The sequence below is a fragment of the Oreochromis aureus genome, linkage group 13 (genome assembly GCF_013358895.1).
Source record: "Oreochromis aureus strain Israel breed Guangdong linkage group 13, ZZ_aureus, whole genome shotgun sequence".
In the NCBI taxonomy this organism is placed as follows: domain Eukaryota; kingdom Metazoa; phylum Chordata; class Actinopteri; order Cichliformes; family Cichlidae; genus Oreochromis; species Oreochromis aureus.
Genome location: NC_052954.1, coordinates 4,690,452 through 4,708,278, shown reverse-complemented (window position 1 = coordinate 4,708,278; position 17,827 = coordinate 4,690,452). Strand labels below are relative to the sequence as shown.

The window sequence follows — 17,827 nt, the reverse complement described above, 5'->3', positions numbered from 1 at the left end:
TGTACTAAATATAGTGTTTCTGCCAAATATAGTATTTCTGCTTAATTATAGTATTTCTGCCATTTTATAGTATTTGTGCTAAAACATAGTATTCCTACTAAATGTAGTATTTATGCTTAATCATACTATTTGTATATATTTCTGCCAGGTCCCCAGGCAGCTAATCCTCTGTGAGGACTGATACATATAAAATTTACATATCAGGGCCTGCACGGCTTCCCAGCCAGCCAATCATATCTGAGGTCTGCCCTTTCTTCTCTCGTCATATCTCAGCGACAGATGTACAAAGAGCAATGCAAATCACAGTCAAAGTACACGAAAGTACGCTGATTCACCCAGTACAAGAATTATGCTTCTAGTCCACCTAGTTTTTGAGTTACACGGCGTTTTGTAACTGCAAAAAACAGCGTTTTTCGCCTCTCACCGCAATCTGATTCTGACTGCTCATCACCCTGTTTTCCAGGCGCTCGCTCTCTTTCCCAGTGGCGCAGTTGGTAATGACACAGGTCTGCAACCCAAAGGTCGTGGGTTCAATTACACCTTGGGCGACATGTTTTTTTTACCTACAAATTAATACACTATCACAGACCACTAATTCATATTCATCATTTATTACAATTCTGCAAACTTTTATGATTTTAGCAGCTTTTCTAATATGGACCTCAGATTCTTGTTAACACTCCATGGCACAAATACTGTTCCCTTTAGGCTCTGTGTATGTGTGTGTGTATCAATATTTCTCCCATTTTAAAGTATTACTCCTCCATAATTGTATTTCTGTTAAATCAAAGTACTTTTACTACATCTTAGTACTTCTGCTCAATCATAGTATTTCTGCTAAATCATAGTATTTTGCCAAATTATGGTTTTGTGCCAAATCATAACATTTGTTTTATGTTATAGTATTACTACTAAGTGGAGGAATTTCTGTCATGTTACAGTATATGTGCTGATTACAGTATTTCTGCTAAATCATAGTATTTCTACTATATTATATTTTTCTTTCTAAATATAGCATTTCTGCTATATAATTGTATTACTGCTATGATATAATATTTGTGCTAAACCAGAGTATTTCTGCTGAAACATAGTATTTCTGCCGAATGATAGTATTTCTGTCAAATTACAGTATTTGTGCTAAAACATAGAATTTTTTTTAAAAAAATTCAATGTTAATAGTAAATTACAGTGTCTCTGGTAAATCGCAGCATTTCTGCTATGTTGTACTGTTTTTCTAAATCATAGTATTTCTGTAATGTTTAAGAATGTTTGGCTAAATATATTCTTTCTGTTATCTTATACTATTTCTCCTAAATTCTTGTATTTTTGAGAAGTTATCGTGTTTCTGCTAAGTTACAATATTTCTGCTAAGTTCTGCTATGCTATTGTATTTCTGCCAAGTATTATGTTTCCTCTAAGATATTGCAGTTCTGCTAAGTTACTACATTTTAGCAAAGTTCCTTTGCTTCTGCAAAGTTTTTACAAATTCTGCAACTTTTCAGCTTTTTCTGCTAGTTTCAGCAGACAGCTTCAGCATTACAGCATCCACACTGCATTTTCGCAGGAAATGCAAATTTTTCTAGTTCTTTATACTTTATTCTAGTTGCCACTTTTTGTACGTTTTTTGGCACTTAACTACTTTAACAATTTTCAGCCGATTTTCACCGTTCAAATTTTAAACTATTCTGCTATTTCTGCTAATGATGGCTATGACTTTTGGTATTTTATGCTATTATACTTTTTAAAATATTAAGCTTTTTTCCTTTAATTTGTCCCATTGAAATGAATGGGAAACTTCCGCAATTCTGCTAAAACTTGCTTGTTTTTGAAACTTAACTACTTTTTCCTACTTTCACGTAGAACAACCATTCAAACTTTAAAATGTTCACAAATTATTGGGCTATTCATGAATGATTCAGCTTTTTCATATCTGTTACCGTTTTCATCTTATCCCTCTTTAAGTTTTGAGTTTCGTCTTTGTGATTTTTCACAAAATACATGCGTTGTTATGGTTGCTATGCAGTTGGTTCTAAGTGAGCCACTGTACCTTTGGCAATTTTCTCTTCATGTCCGAACAAGTTCTTGCTACTCACTCAATTTTCACTCAACCCACACAAATTATACATCAAAACGTAGGCATTTTTGCTGGCTTTCAGAAAATGTCACCATCATTGTTGTGAGATTTATAGAATTTTGGCAAATCTCCTCAGACCAACACAAAGTCGCAAAACTCTCCATAGAAAGTCAATGGAGAGTTTGCTCAAAATCACCGCTTGATTTCTGTAATGAGAGGCATATTCGAATCGTCACATCTCCTTAATGAAGCGAAGTTAAAACATGAGGCTTGTCCCAGTATATCTTCAGACACTCCTGACGCTCACAATTCAAGAATTATTTTCTCATCTATTACCGTTCTGAAATGAGTTAGACTTGTTTGAGGGTAGGAAACTCGTCCTTCGCTCAGATTTCTTCAGATTTCAAACTCTGGAAATGAACCACTTTTTTCTCTCGTCATAACTTTTTTTTTGGATTCCCACAGAGACCTGAAAAGTTCCAAGACTGTTCACCAAAGCCTGCTGTCTCTTACAGTGAAAGAATGATGTCGATACTCCAAATAGATTTAGAGTTACAAAGCTTTGTTCGAGGGCAAGTCAAGGCAGTTTTCCCTTCGCCTCTACTAAGTTATGGTGCATTAGAAGTCAAATATCTACAATAGTTCATATTTTAATGATAAATTGTCAAAACTTGAAGATTCCCCCATCTCTTCTGAACAAAACGGTGTAAGAATTACAATTCTAGGCCCTACGGTTAGGAAATTATGGCCATTTGTTTGAGGGGAGTCCTCAATACGAAAAGTTACGGAGCCCCGCAGGGGACATGGGAGAAAAAAAAAATTAAGACGGACTTTTGCGGGATCTCGCAAAACATTGCGAGATCTCGCAAAACTTTTGCGAGATCTCGCAAAACAAACTCGGGATCTCGCAAAACTTTTGCGAGATCTCGCAAAACAAACTCGGGATCTCGCAAAACTTTTGCGAGATCTCGCAAAACTAACTCGGGATCTCGCAAAACTTTTGCGAGATCTCGCAAAACTAACTCGGGATCTCGCAAAAGTTTTGCGAGATCTCGCAAAAGATCCCGCTCCTTTTTGATAGCAGTTCAGCTGAAGGGTGCTCCGTAGTGCGGACATGGAGGAGGATTTAGAAAATTTTTTGCGGTCAAGAGAGGTCCCACACGACGACATCGTGCACATGCAACAAGACAAAGTACGTATAAACAACAAAGCATTAAACACCGTGGTTCAAGAGGCGAGTAACTTGTTGAAAAACCGAGGTCGTATATGCATGCCTTTAATGTTAACTCTTGTAAATATGTTCAGGTTCATTAAACATAACTCGTTAAGTCCACATATGTTTTGAAATTTCAAATCGTGTCCAAATTCATTGGCTGCATCCTACTGAGGACCCGGGCTTCGTTGTGTACGTGGGCCGGGTCCTCAGAAGGTCGGGTATGCCGGAAGTTGGACGGTCTAGCCTTTTGATTAGCGTCACCGCTGTCTCGGTGGAGTTTAAGAAACTCGGCCGTCTGCTCCTTGCTATCTAAAATATAACAGGACACTGGAGTAAATTCTCGACCATCTCACGCTTCTGTTTAATCAGTTTTCTGTTTGACGTTTATTCAGCGGTGTAAAAACCAAGGAGGAACCCACCCGGGGATTAATAAAGTTTTATTTGATCTAATTTAATCTAATAACTTTAATCTCAGCCAAACCGTTTACTCACGAACAAATAAAACGCTGAAAAATGCCAAACAATAACATTTTTAGGTTGTCTAAATGTTTTATATATTACGTTTAACCTGAGTAGCAAAAGTCCGTGGTGATCTGAAAATGATGTGCCGGGAGTTGTGCCGTTCTCGGCGGCTTCAGTGACCCTCGAGCTCTCGGATAGCTATCGAGCTGGTGGGTAACAGACGTCAACGAAAACGTCGAAGCACCTGCAAATATGCGATACCTTGATAAACCAAGCACATATTTCAAGTGTACACACCCACGTTCTCGCCTGAAAATATGTGAAAAGTTTATTTTGTGACCCAGAAAGATTAATAACAGTAATTTTAAAACTTATTAGCGGCCGCCATTACCGGAAACTGGAGTTTGGCTGGGCCGCGCTATGAATTCTGGGATATGGTGGGCCACGAAGCACACACCCGACCCATCCTTCAAATTTGAATTCGGTGAAAAGGAGGACGCATTTGTCCGCTGCATTCGGACTGCCATCGGCGCATCGCTGTGACGTAATCGGTCTACAAAAGCGTCCTCAGGAGGATGCAGCCCATGAATTTGGACACAGCTTGTATGTCTAAAATGTGATAAATAAATAAAAAAAAATAAAAGGTTGCAGCCCATGAATTTGGATGTTGTGTGGATTAAGAACTCTATTTGTAATACAGTTAGGATTCCATGTGTGCTAGTGTGGCATTAATAGCATTTCTCTAATGTTTTATGTCTGCAGGTGGATAAGGCAGTGCTGTCCGTCATGACTGATGGAGAAATGGCGAAATACATAAGGACATATGGTGACAGAGTAGCTGTCAAGTCTTTCTGTCAACAAACTAAGTACAGCACAGATAAAGAGACTCTTCTGCAGAACCTAAGAGATAAAATTGCGGCACGGAAAGTAAGATCAAAAACCAAAGGAGTGCTGTGTGGTTCATCAGGCGTGTTCCACAAGCAAGGTGAAGGGATGGCAAGACAGAGAAATACTGCAGGAGAGAAGACCTGCAGAAAAATAGAAATCGGATGGCTTCATTTTAGCAGTAATGAATACCGTCAAGTGAGAACCAGAAATGGTGGAGGAACAAGACATGCAACTGTGGAAAAAACTACAACTGTAGCTAAGATTTTGGAAATGGGAAAGGACCTGTTTTTTCCAGATGGGAACTCGCCAAAAGGGAGAGTTGAAGACTTTAACATAGATGTCTGTGATTTTAAAAGAAATTCGATTCCTTTAGATGACACCGTTGGCAAACTTTATGAACAAACCAAATTGAAGATCCTGAGATTTTACATTTGCACGAAAGATGAAACACCGTCAACAGTTCAGTCCTCATCTGTAGAGGATTTTTCTGTCAGCATAACTGAAGAAGATTCACCGGTGACATTACTTGGATCTGACAGTGAGACAGATGATTTTGTCCCAGATCTACTTGACCATGGGGATTCATCTGACAGTGACACTGGCAAACAGGTTTGTTAAAATAAGAAAGTTATTATTAAAAATAATGATCACTTTAAAGTTACTGTATTTTGTTGTGTTTAGTAGTGCTTGTTGGTAACGTGTGACATTTTCTAATTTCGTTGTACTATTGTACTAGGTATGACTGTGCAACGGCAATAAAGAGTTGTCTTATTCAAGTGCTCTATGTACATCTACGAATACTTTCACTTCTGTTGGATGAAATTATTCCAGGAATTTTTTGTTGACTTGTGTGGTAAGGTACATTTAATACATCTGTGAAAGAATTACAGCTTTGTATTCATTAAGATGTAGTAAATGATTGGCTGCTGAAAAAATAATTGAATTATGTTCGTTTGTTTCTTGTGTTTGTTTTCTGGTTCACAGATTCACAATTTCCAGATGGAACCCAATCCAAAAAAACTGAAATCACTCTGTGAGGCAGTCACAACACAAAGACAAGGAAAATCACATCATATGCATTCAACCCCAACAGACATTAAAAACACTGTCGTGGGACAGCGGCAGAAGAATGACTCAAGTGATCATGATTTCCCTGACCACTGCTCTGAAATTATTGATCTGACCAGTATAGTTCCTTATAAATCCTTCAAACTAGAGTCCCGGGACAAACTTCCAGAAGATTTGGAATTTCGTTTTCCAGACATAGACGAAGCGGATACGGTTCTATGGAATCCTGAAGAGGATCTTGTCAGAGCAGATGGTGATGACACAGTTGTGATAACCCTGAATTGTGTCAACAGTGACGATCTCACACAGGTAAGACCATGGAAAGTTGTGTTTGATGTGGTTTATGTAAGTGTTACAAAATATGGAAATTTATTTATACTCAAATTCAATGACTTGCATACTTCTGATTTTAAAAAAGCTGATCATGCATTTCTGCTTGGACAAAATTTAAGCATGTATGTTATTTTCTGTAATATTATTCTTTTGGATCTTAAAAGAAATAACCTACACTACTGTGAAACACTTGCTCGATTTCTATTAATCAGAATTCATCTCTTGTTTGTTTAAAACTTGATTTTGTTGCAGCAATAATACAACATTTTAAGTAGTAAGAAGTACATCAAGATCTGATAAAAACCTGTGGAATTCCACTGTAATATGTCTTTTTACTCTTGTAAGTGAAACATGTAGGCTGAAAATAAAGAGGTGTATCTTTTTCTTAAGACCTATTGACATATTTTGCAGACTTTTTAAGAACATTAATGATTTAGAATAGGCCAAGGTAGAAGATTGAAGAAGAGTCTTATAATCTTGAAGGGTTTAGGTGTCTGTTGTCAGTTAATGCAATACTTCCTTCTCAGAATGCCGACACAAATGGATTACCTATGGATGGTTTCCTGCTCCCATTGTCTTCAGCTAATGGCTTGCCCACATCCCATATGCAGTCAATACAGGGGGAAGCAACCCAGATTGCACAGGTAAGATGGATCAATTCAGGCAACCATAAACACCTATCTTTACATAATGTAGAGATGGCAAAATTGCATGCTATTTTCCGAGGATATAGCAGTTTGTGGGTCCATTTGAATTAAAAGGATATTGTCAGTTGAGAGACAATTCCAGTGATTCACATTAAGATAAGATTAAACAGGAAATTTAGTCTTGAAATCAAATTATTTACATAACACAGGAGCAACACATTGTTTTGGTGTCACTATTGTGATCTCTACCTTCTTTGCACAGAAGTGAGTCTTCTCATACATGTATGAGCATGTATAGAACACTTGTATAATTTTCTGAGGCATACGAGGAGATCCATCAGGCCGAAATGTTAATGTTATATATAAATTATCAGTGCAAACATGGTTTGGGAATGTACAGCCCACTAAAATTAGACAAAGAAATTTCAAACTTTATCAGAAGATTGATATTGTGTAATCTGTACAATTTATTTACATTTCTTATGGACTGTGCATATTTTGTCTTTTACTCAGGACCATGGACTGAATTTCATCGCACAAGGTTTGCCTTTAGATTCAAGCAGCCAACTTTCCCCATCAAATTCAGGAGACCCACAGAGCCCCCTACATGTATCAGTCCGCAGGATAAAAGTTGTTGATGATCTTTTGGCTGTATTTATGGACAGTAGCATTATGAATGAGACTTTAAAGATGAACTTTGTAAATGAAAATGCTGTTGATGATGCTGGGGTGTCAAGGGAGGTTTACACTGCATTTTGGGAGCAATTTTTGGAACAGTGTGAAGGTGAAACTGAACGAGTTCCAAGGCTGAGGCCAGACTTTAGTGAGGCTGAATGGCAAGCAGTTGGGCAGATATGGGTGAAAGGCTTACTAGACCATGGTGTCTTTCCAGTGAGGCTGTCAAAGGCTTTCATTTTAGCCTGCATCCACGGAATGGACTCAGTTGATGTCGACATTCTGATTGCATCGTTTCTCAACTATCTCCCTCCTGTTGAGAGATCTGCTGTCAACAAGGCTCTCCAAGGCACAATGGATGAAAATGATGAAGAGGACCTGCTTGATCTTTTTACAAGGATGGGTTCCCACTTCCTACCACCTAAGAACAACATGCAGCCTGCCATTGAAACAATGGCTCATAAGGCCATTCTCCAAGAGCCAAAGTATATAATGGATTGCTTCTCCACACCCATGGCGGCACGTCTGCAGCTGAAACTGTCAGGCAAGGAAAGTGTGTTGTCTCTGTATGAGACAAAGAAGGCCACAGGCAAAAGACTAGTGCAGCTGTTTGAAACAACAAAATTGATGCTGTCTCACGGAGAACAGACAACCTTTAACCATCTTCAGCGTTATGTTAAAAACGCTGATGAAACCAAAGCTGAGAAAATCCTGCGCTTCTGCACAGGATCTTCTGTGATATGTGTTGACAAAATTTTGGTGTGCTTTAATGCTGAAACTGGGCTCAACAGAAGGCCTGTTGCTCACACCTGTGGAGCTACCCTTGAAGTGCCATGCACTTACAGTTCTTATCCTGAATTTCGCACCGAGTTCGACAATATCCTTTTCAGCAATTACTTTGAAATGGACATCATTTGAATCTGATGAGTGTACTAATGGTTACAGCTGTAATTGTTATATGTATGATTATCCTTGAGTTCATGAATTCTGTCTTTTCTCATTTGTCATTGAAGCATTTGATATATTCAGCCGTATAGTAAGCTGTCACACGTTTAACTTTCTGATGGCTTAGTTGTATGTTAGCTCCGATTTCACAAGGACTCTTTATTGTTTAAAATTCTTTGAAAATGACTGGATCTTTAACTTCTGTTGAAAACAAGGTTTGAGTTTATTGTTAGAGGGACAGATCACATCAAAATGTGCTGTACACATTATCATTGTTTTCATTTACTCCTGCCATCAGCCAGAATAAAGGCTCGCTTTTGTTTTAAGTTCAGTGTCCTCTCTCTCTCTCATTGTCTGCTTTTGGGTACGTTCTGTCAACACACCTGCATAGCCCGCAGTGACACACATTGGCCTGCTGTTTATCCATCTAGAATATTTTGTTGTGAGTTGCCTAGTTTTGTGAGATATTAGCTGTAGAGATCTCTTCCTTGTTGAAAAACTACATGAAGCTACATAAAGTCTACATAAAGACATTGCTACTAAGCATTAGGTACCATGTGAAACAAGAGAAAGGTAGGCTTGTACAGTCAATATCTCTAAAATTGGGTAACTCACACTACAGCTAGCAAACAGAAAAATGTGTAAATTTGATTTTAGGGTGAAAGGTCCATTAATATTAGCAAATAATGTCACTATGGTTGCAAAAAAGTTATTGAAAGTTAATGATAAGATCCTGTTTACAAATTCTTAAAGCTGATGTAGCCTATAAACATCATCTTGTAACAATAAGTCCTATTCCCCTTGATTAGCTTCCAAAATGTTTACTAGTTGTTTTGTTAAAAAGCATATTGCCATCACAAGTTCTTTTTTGAAAGGAGTTTGCCCATAATGTGACATACAGATGATCCACAATTCTTTATACTGTCTTATATAAATACAAATTAACAAGTAATGATTATCAGATTTAACATTTTCTTGGATAAACAAGTTTGTATGCCAGGATTTCAAATTAGATTAAATAGTATATATGGTTAATTATAAAATATTGCTACATTTTTGACAGATTATGCACTTCTGTCTACCCTTCTCTGAAATTTAAGTGCCTGGGAACACAGGCAGTCACTACACAGATGTTGTCGATATGCTTTTGTCATTTGCAGTTTTTTAGTTGTCAGTACTACATGGTCCCCCCCAAAAAATTAGAAATTGATTAGATTTCAGTTTATTTGTCCGATAGTTCAACAACACATATCATCCTTTCAGAAGTGGCGAGTTTTTCAAAAATAGCATTCGAATGAAATTGCTGTTCATCAACAGTATAGGTGGGTGCAGAGAATTTATTATTCAGCTGATAAAATAAGCTTAAGATTAAATTCAGTAGCCAAAAAAGAATGTTTATATCTATTTGAAATTCTAAGAGTTCAAAATGTCTTGATTTAGTTCTTTATTTTTTCAGTTTTGTTTAACCAACATTAAAAAACTAAAGCTCGTCTGGAATCACAGTAAATAGTTTAAAAAAAATAGCAAAAATTACATCAAATAATTATATTTTTAGACAGAGAAACTTGAGTTCAGAAAAATGCTAAAGGTGTCCCCCCTCAGATTATAATGCCCCTTAGTACCATTTCATGTAGCCTGCCAGTGTGACAGTGGGCGTTATAATATATATAGAGCAACAAGGCATAATAGAATATCTCTTCGATTTTAAACTGTATTCTAGCCAACATCAACAAGTAAACATTCCCGTCATTAACAAATAGAGATGGTGTAAATACCAACTCACCATTTAAAAATTATTACAAAATACTCAACATAAACCACCATTATCCTAGTAAACACTGTACATTAAAACTCCTAACACATTAAATTAATACTTCTCTTATGTTTTGATCCATGTATCAAGCCAAATAGACAGGTAAAGTAATCCGAAGTAATACACATAGACATAGAACTTGATAACATTTGACAGAAAATTACAATGTTTTTGTGCTAAAGAACACTCAGAATATCATTAACAGGCAGAGACTTCCCTTTATACTTTAGTTCACTGACCCTCCTGGAACACAATTATAAATATTTCTATATAAGATATTCTCATAAATGACTGTGTACTAGAAAGCTTACAGTTTAAAGTCTGTTAAATATCCAGAAGTTAGCTTTCTCACATATAGCACAGGTCAATTTTGAGAAACGTTCTCAGCTGCAGTGTATGGAATTTACACTAATGCCACGATGTTCTCTCTTAGATGCATGTACAAGTTCACAGCCTGATATGGGTCTGTTGGTGGAGTCAGATGGGACTCGGTCATGAGGATATTGCATAGTTCATACACATCGGGGTCACATGGTTTGGTCAGTCGGAAAAAACACTCAGTTTTACACATTTCAACATGTTCTTCTTCAGTGGGGCAAAGGAAGTCTCTTGTCCCGTAGAGCTCAGGTAATGTATACATTACATTAGGTCGCCCACTGGGGATATTGATGTTTGTTGATGGCCTGATGGAGTGTGCATTCCAAACCTGTGCAGTGTCATCCAGCTCATCCTGTTGACAAGAATACAGAAATTAAAGAAATGCGATCGCATGTATGTATATACATATATACATATACGCAGATCACGATGAACTCACTCACTTAGAGGAAGGTTTCTTATATTTATGCAATTTATTATTTTTAAACAATCATGTGAATTTTTGTAATCATGTACTTTACCTAATGTCATCTGTACAAGTGTTTCACACACTAACTCCTGTTACTGTTATGCTGTGATATTTTACATTAGTACTATTGGTCTTATTACTACCTGCTTGGCTCATCTACTCCCCTTATAATAATCAATTTGTTTTATGTCACTGATCATTGTATTTTGTATTTGAAAGTTATTTGGATATTCCAATCAAAATAATTCCAAATTGTAAATAGTTAATATTATAGATGAGAAATTTTCATATGCCATGTCAACATCTTCAACATAGATGTTACTGTAGTCTTGGTTGTTGAGCTCTGCCTTAAGGTGGCCAATTGCTTAAGCCTAAATTATAGTATTTACACAATTTTCATTTACTCCTGCTCCTGTCAACCTCTTCTCCCTGTCTTGTCTCTTTCTTCCTGCAAGTCTCTCCATTCCCTAAACCTGGCACAGATCTCATCTCTCACAATACTTCGTATTACCTCTCTATCACTTCTTCGGTTTCCTTTATCTCTCACTCACACACGCATGCATCCATACACGCAACAAAACATATTTTATTAACTCACCTGGATGAGTCCCATGCAACAAAACTGAAGGAGGTTTTTGTCCAGAAACCCACCATCAAAGTACCCGTTGTCTCTGATGTCTGCAAATAAGGATAACCAGAACTCCAGACACTGGCTGCGAAGAAAACGCCACCAGTATTCAATCCTTTGATTGGCGGTACTTGCTCCCTCCAAGTAACTCTGAAGGGTGTCGTTAGGAGCCACGGACACAAGGAAACGCTGAAAGCCTCTAACATGGCCATTTTCAGTTCCAAGATCGCCTCTCACAACTCTAGGGCAGCCCTTTAAACGCTGCACCGCTTCTATGTAATACCCCCCGATCACTTTCGGATTACTATTTGTTGTGTATGCATTAAGCCAGATTATTTTTCTCGAGAAACCGTCAATACTACCATTGATACAGATGCCATATGGCTTCAGTTTGTCGTATGAGTCCATGTGCCAGATGAAGTTCGGCCCTTTTGAAAAATAGTTCCTTCGCCTGAAACGTCTTGCTTGCCTCAGTGCGACGCCTCGGGGATCCAGCTCCTTCAACACCAAGCGCACATCCTCTTTCCTCACGCGTAGTCCATGTTCCCTGCATTTAGTGTACATCCATCGGTATCCGTGAAGCTGCCCAGAGTACTGCAGTTGGTTGTCAATAAATTCAACCAAGACGGCCAGGTCAGAGTACGCTTTGTGACGAGTGTGTCCCCTTGTGCTAAGAACTCTCTTCAGATGTCTTTCGCTTATATGAAAACTGTGTCTACTGCAAAGCACAGTTTTAATGTCTTTATAGTTTTCCAAGCTCAAAGTAAAAATCTATGAATCGCTCAAATGGGTGTGTGTCCTCCATCGCTGTGGTTGTTTCTGAGGTTTCAGTGCTGATTTGGAGGTGTATGGTACAGACTTTTGCGAGATCTCGCAAAAGTTTTGCGAGATCCCGAGTTAGTTTTGCGAGATCTCGCAAAAGTTTTGCGAGATCCCGAAGTTTGTTTATGCGAGATCTCGCAAAAGTTTTGCGAGATCCCGAAGTTTGTTTTGCGAGATCTCGCAAAGTTTTGCGAGATCCCGAGTTTGTTTTATGAGATCTCGCAAAGTTTTGCGAGATCTCGCAAAAGTTTTGCGAGATCCCGAGTTTGTTTTGCGAGATCCCGAGTTAGTTTTGCGAGATCTCGCAATGTTTTGCGAGATCCCGCAAAAGTCCGTCTTAATTTTTTTTTTCTCCCATGTCCCCTGCGGGGCTCCGTAAAAAGTAGACAGCACAGATCCTGTCTCTGTGCTGCGTGTGTGTAAAAACAGGTGCACCTGTTTTGGCGGGAAAAAGCACAGAGCCTCTCTGATTGGTGGATTCAAATTTAGCAGCTCCCAGGCTGCTTGACTGACCTAGAAACTTGATTTTCTCTCCCTGAGTGTGTGTGTGTGTGTGTGTGTGTGTGTGTGTGTGTGTGTGTGTGTGTGTGTGACACACACACACAGAGAGAGAGAGAGAGAGAGAGAGAGAGAGCCTTTTTATGGGAGGATCTTATTGTATGATTTAAATTCAATATATTTAGACTGGTTGACTGAATTTGATCCTGTGTGTGTCTCTCTGTGCTTGTGTGTTTCCATATGTGTACATATTTGTGATTGTGTGACTGTTATACTTCTTTTTTTTGCTGATTTTTTTTCATTTAACAATTACATTTGAGAGACCCTTAGCATGTTCAGGATTTTTTCAGCTGTCCATTTTGCTTTTCCAATTTTTGTATTTAACTTATTAGTATTGTGCTAAGTCATAGCATTTCTGCTGATTTACAGTATTTGTGCTAAATACAGCATTTGTGCTAAATCATACTATTTCTGCTATTTTACAGGATTTGTACTTAATATAGTATTTCTGCTTGATCATAGTATTTCTGCCATTTTATAGTATTTGTGCTAAAACATAGTATTTCTACTAAATGCAGTATTTCTGGGTCATCATTGTATTTCTATATATTTCTGCCAGGTCCCCAGGGAGTCAGTCCTCTGTAAGGACTGTAATATTCAAACTTACCTATCAGGACCTGGACGGCTTCCCAGCCAGCCAATCATATCTGAGCCCTGGCACATTCAAATTTGCATATTGGGGCCTTCATGGCTTCTAAGACAACCAATCATATCTGAGCCCTGGCACATTCAAATTTGCATATTGGGTCATTCATGGCTTCTAAGCCAACCAATCATCTATGTCATATATCTTTAATATTTCATATTTGTATTTTAAATGGTCAACATTTCAAGATTCCCCCATGTCTTCTGAGCAAAACGGTCTAAGAATGACTGTTTTAGCCCCTACGGTTAGGAATTTATGGCTGTTTGTTTGAGGGGAGTCCTGACTATGAGAAATAGACTGCAAAAATCCTTTCTCTCTCTGTGCTGCATGTGTAAAAGCCTGCACTTGGTGCACCAATTTTGGCGGAAAAAAGCACACAGCCTCTCTGATTGGTGGATTCAAATTGAGAAGCTCACAGCTGTTTGACTGACCTAGAAACACACTGTTCACTTGCTGCTGCTGCTGCTGTGTGTGTGTGTGTGTGTGTGTGTGTGTGTGTGTGTGTGTGTGTGTGTGAGAGAGACAGGGAGGGAGGGAGAGAGAGAGAGACAGAGAGAGAGAGAGAGAGAGAGAAAGAAAGACACACACAAAGACCTTTTTTAGGGCAGCATCTCATTGGTGGATAGAAATTTAATATATTCAGACTGGTTGACTGACATAGACCCTGTGTGTTTGGCTCTCTCTATGCTGCGTATGTGTAAGCAGTTGCACCTGTTTTGGCGGGAAAAAGTACACAGCCTCTCTGATTGGTGGATTCAAATTTAGCAGCTCCCAGGCTGCTTGAATGACCTACAAACTTGCTGTTCTCTCCCTGTGTGTGTGTGTGTGTGTGTGTGTGTGTGTGTGTGTGTGTGTGTGACAAAGAGAGAGAGATAGAGAGGGCGAGAGAGAATTTCTATTGAAGCATCTTATTGTATGATTTTAATTTAATATATTTAGACTTGTTGACTGAATTTGATCCTGTGTGTCTCTCTGTGCTTGTGTGTTTCCATATGTGTACATATTTGTGATTGTGTGACTGTTATACTTTTTTTGCTGATTATTTTACGTTTCACAATTACATTTGAGGGACCCTTAGCATGTTCAGCATTTGTTCAGCTGTCCATTTTGCTTTTCCAATTTTTCTATTTAAGTTATTACTATTGTGCTAAGTCATAGGATTTCTGCTGCTTTTCAGTATTTGTGCAAAATACAGCATTTCTGCTAAATCATACTATTTCCGCTATTTTATAGGATTTATACTTAATGTAATATTTCTACTTAATTATAGTATTTCTCTCATTTTTCATATTTCTGCTAAGTTCTGCTATGCTATTTTATTTCTGCCAAGTATTATGTTTCCTCTAAGATATTAGAGTTCTGCTAAGTTACTACATTTTAGCAAAGTTCCTTTGCTTCTGCAAAGTTTTTACAATTTCTGCAACTTTTCAGCTAGTTTCAGCAGACAGCTTCAGCGTTCCAGCATCCACACTGCATTTTCGCAGGAAATGCAAATTTTTCTAGTACTTTATTATTGTGTGGATGCTTTTTGCATCCACACTATTGAGTTCCTGTTTCTCTTTATTCTTTATACTTTATTATTATGTGTGCCTATGACAAGAGGCACACATATTACTATTCGTCGGATTTATTATTCTTATTATTATGTGTGCCTATGCCAAGAGGCACACATATTACTATTCGTCGGATTTATTATTATTATTATTATTATTATTATTATTATTCTCCAGTTTCCGCCTGAAATTTTGCAGCGAATCTCGCCCGCAGTTTTGAGACAAGCTTCATATATGTTACCTCATTTTGTGCGGCTGGATCAGGAATGGTGTGCTATGACTTTTGGTGTTTATAACTATTATAGTTTTTAAATATTAATATTTTAGTGAAAATTTTCCCGCGCCTCTCTGCCTAACAGTTTTGACAATAGGGTTACATATGTTAGATCATTTTGTGCGGCTGGAGCTGGACTAGTATGGTATACACTTTTGGTGTTCATGACTTTTATAGTTTTTGAAATATTTAGATTTTAGTGCAAATTTAGGCCAATTTCCATAGAAACAGACTTTATTTGTGGTGGGTTGGCTCTCTCTAGTGGTATACCGGGAGTAGTACGGCCGAAATCTGTATGCTTGTTTTTAAACTCAATATCCCATAATGCATAGCACGCCTCTGCCGAGTTCAACAATGGCGGACACCTCTTCCTTTTAAACGTCTTTTATTCGTGTTTCTAGGTCACAAAATGAACTTTTAAGATATTTTCAGGCGAGAATGTAGGTGTGTAAACTTCAAATATCTGCTCGTTTTGTCAAAACATCCCATATTATATCTGACGATGTTGCCGGCTAACTAGCTAGCGTGGCTAGCGCCACTAGCTAGCGCGCCGCTTCGATGTGGAAATAATAACTGAGTTGTTTGGTCTTGGCTAACGCAAGCAGCTACAACAGAGAGCAGCTATCTACCGTGTGTGTCAGAAAAACATGCGGGAACGAGACATAGGAGGCGGCGAGGGGACCGCCGATCGACCGGTGGTAGATCGTGGATCAGGCAAACCTAAGGCAGGAGCGTGAGGTGAACTGAATTTCAGGTAAGAAGTTATGAATTGCACAGGAGTTTCTATAGAGCTGTGTGCGCGCTAAGTTACTGACGTTGAACTTTATTTTATTCATAACGGTTAGTCCGTAGAGTTGCCGTACAAACGGAATCGTCCCACATTCAGAGAAAATATTACGATTTATTCTGTCGTTATGAAGCCTCCCTGTCATTCTCTGGCCTGTTGCAACTTCAATCGTGAAACTGATCAACGATCGGCTTTTAAGCTCTTGTTTATCGCGCTAAACAACAGCAGCACGTTTAAGCTTGATCAGCTGTTGTTAGAATTCATTTGATTTTAATTTTGCGGCTGGTCCAAACCAGGAGATGTCCTTACTGAATCATCAGAGCTGAACTGGTGATGGAGAAACAGGTTTACCCTTTACAGGGCTCGCAAAATCGCTAGCCCGACGTCCCGGGGCTAGCGATTTTTCCAATCGGGCTACCAAAATCCATCTCAGCCCTGCCCGTCGGGCTATCATGGGAGGAAAGATATGTCAATGCTTTTGCATTCTTTCGCAAATGTAGCTGAGTAATTATGTCATCGGCATCGATGAGCCACTGTCAATATGTGACACATTGAAATCGCGTTTGAATTTGCGCTTGTTTTTGCTTTCACTTTCACTTTGCGCTAACTGTGTGTAGAGAGCGACAGCACTAATTGGTAAGTCACAGATTAATTGCACACCAATTCCTCTGACATCGTCTTATCAATCGTTAGCTTACTATCAAACATGACAAGTAAAATCTCCTGCAGCAAGCTTAAACGTGATAGAGGCTGATTACGCAGAGAATTGCTGATCGTTATGTAAGTATGCATGTAAGAGCAGATGGATTTAAGCAGGTATTTTAGTTCTGCAGAGCCAAACAAGAGAGGTCAGGGTGAAGAAGGGCAGCCAAAGAAAAGCCAACCACAAAACGGAAAAGTTATGACAAATCAGACTATGAGGGAAAAAGAAAGCGCAGCTTTATGGTTTCATGGACTAAAGAATTTATGTGGCTGGAATACGACGAGCTAAATAACCCCATGTTCTGCCGGGTGTGTTGTGAGTTTCCCTCGATTTCTGAGTCGACAAGCGCCTTTGTTACTGGAACCAGTCATTTTAAGAAAGACCCCATCAGAACCCATGACAAATGCAAGAAATGCATTATTGCCCAGTCTGCAATATCTTTCCCAGAACAAACACCAATTGCAAAAGCATACTAAAAATAAACCAAGCATAACAAGAAGTCCTGAAAAATCTGTTTAGAACAGCCTACTATGTTGCAAAGAGTGAACTACCATTGGCAAAATTTAGCAGTCTTTGCAAACTTCAAAAAGCAAATGGCCTAGATCTTGGTTGCACTTGCCTCTTACCTGTGATTTCAGTGGAAATGTCAAAAATAAGGATCTGACACAGACTGATTCCTGTTGTACAGTTCTTACAAGTTCATAGAAATTTGTTCAATTAGAACCAAATATTTGAGTTGATGATTGAAATTGTTGTTGTAATTTGTGTTTTAAATATTTTTAGATTGATGTTTTGTTTTTCCTTACAATATTATACTTTAATGTATAATATTGTAAAGGAAACAAAACATCAATCAAAAAATTGTCCTCTTTTTTATTCGGGCTACTT

General features: G+C 38.3%; 3 protein-coding genes across 4 annotated transcripts; 2 read left to right on the top strand and 1 right to left on the bottom strand.

Annotated features, from left to right (window-relative positions):
* Positions 1 to 3,179: 3,179 nt before the first annotated feature.
* LOC116311231 lies at positions 3,180 to 5,435 on the top strand. 2 transcript variants are annotated; one of them, XM_039621488.1, is made up of 3 exons: positions 3,180 to 3,266; positions 4,515 to 5,249; positions 5,377 to 5,435. In XM_039621488.1, exons 1-3 carry the CDS (start codon positions 3,189 to 3,191, stop codon positions 5,380 to 5,382), a joined length of 819 nt encoding a protein of 272 aa, XP_039477422.1. In that variant the 5' UTR covers positions 3,180 to 3,188; the 3' UTR covers positions 5,383 to 5,435. The 2 variants fall into 2 exon arrangements, with proteins under 2 accessions (XP_039477422.1, XP_039477421.1); XM_039621487.1 differs by lacking the exon at positions 5,377 to 5,435 and having other exon boundaries at positions 4,515 to 5,311.
* Positions 5,436 to 5,464: 29 nt separating this feature from the next.
* Positions 5,465 to 8,660, top strand: LOC120443263. Its single transcript, XM_039621486.1, has 4 exons — positions 5,465 to 5,493; positions 5,625 to 6,017; positions 6,569 to 6,685; positions 7,202 to 8,660. Exons 2-4 carry the CDS (start codon positions 5,640 to 5,642, stop codon positions 8,279 to 8,281), a joined length of 1,575 nt encoding a protein of 524 aa, XP_039477420.1. The 5' UTR covers positions 5,465 to 5,493; positions 5,625 to 5,639; the 3' UTR covers positions 8,282 to 8,660.
* Positions 8,661 to 9,449: 789 nt separating this feature from the next.
* Positions 9,450 to 12,338, bottom strand: LOC120443270. Its single transcript, XM_039621545.1, has 2 exons — positions 11,567 to 12,338; positions 9,450 to 10,851 (listed from the first exon to the last, which is right to left on the bottom strand). Exons 1-2 carry the CDS (start codon positions 12,158 to 12,160, stop codon positions 10,525 to 10,527), a joined length of 921 nt encoding a protein of 306 aa, XP_039477479.1. The 5' UTR covers positions 12,161 to 12,338; the 3' UTR covers positions 9,450 to 10,524.
* Between the last annotated feature and the right edge of the window lie 5,489 nt (positions 12,339 to 17,827).

Excerpts from the sequence above, each read along its gene's own strand:
- LOC116311231 (XM_039621487.1), top strand. The coding sequence starts at position 3,189 with ATGGAGGAGGATTTAGAAAATTTTTTGCGGTCAAGAGAGGTCCCACAC. Across the intron at positions 3,267-4,514 it reads TGCACATGCAACAAGACAAA|GTGGATAAGGCAGTGCTGTC; the intron begins GTACGTATAAAC and ends TTATGTCTGCAG.
- LOC120443270 (XM_039621545.1), bottom strand. The coding sequence starts at position 12,160 with ATGTACACTAAATGCAGGGAACATGGACTACGCGTGAGGAAAGAGGAT. Across the intron at positions 10,852-11,566 it reads GTTGCATGGGACTCATCCAG|GATGAGCTGGATGACACTGC; the intron begins GTGAGTTAATAA and ends TCTTGTCAACAG.
- LOC120443263 (XM_039621486.1), top strand. The coding sequence starts at position 5,640 with ATGGAACCCAATCCAAAAAAACTGAAATCACTCTGTGAGGCAGTCACA. Across the intron at positions 6,018-6,568 it reads ACAGTGACGATCTCACACAG|AATGCCGACACAAATGGATT; the intron begins GTAAGACCATGG and ends CTTCCTTCTCAG. Across the intron at positions 6,686-7,201 it reads AAGCAACCCAGATTGCACAG|GACCATGGACTGAATTTCAT; the intron begins GTAAGATGGATC and ends TCTTTTACTCAG.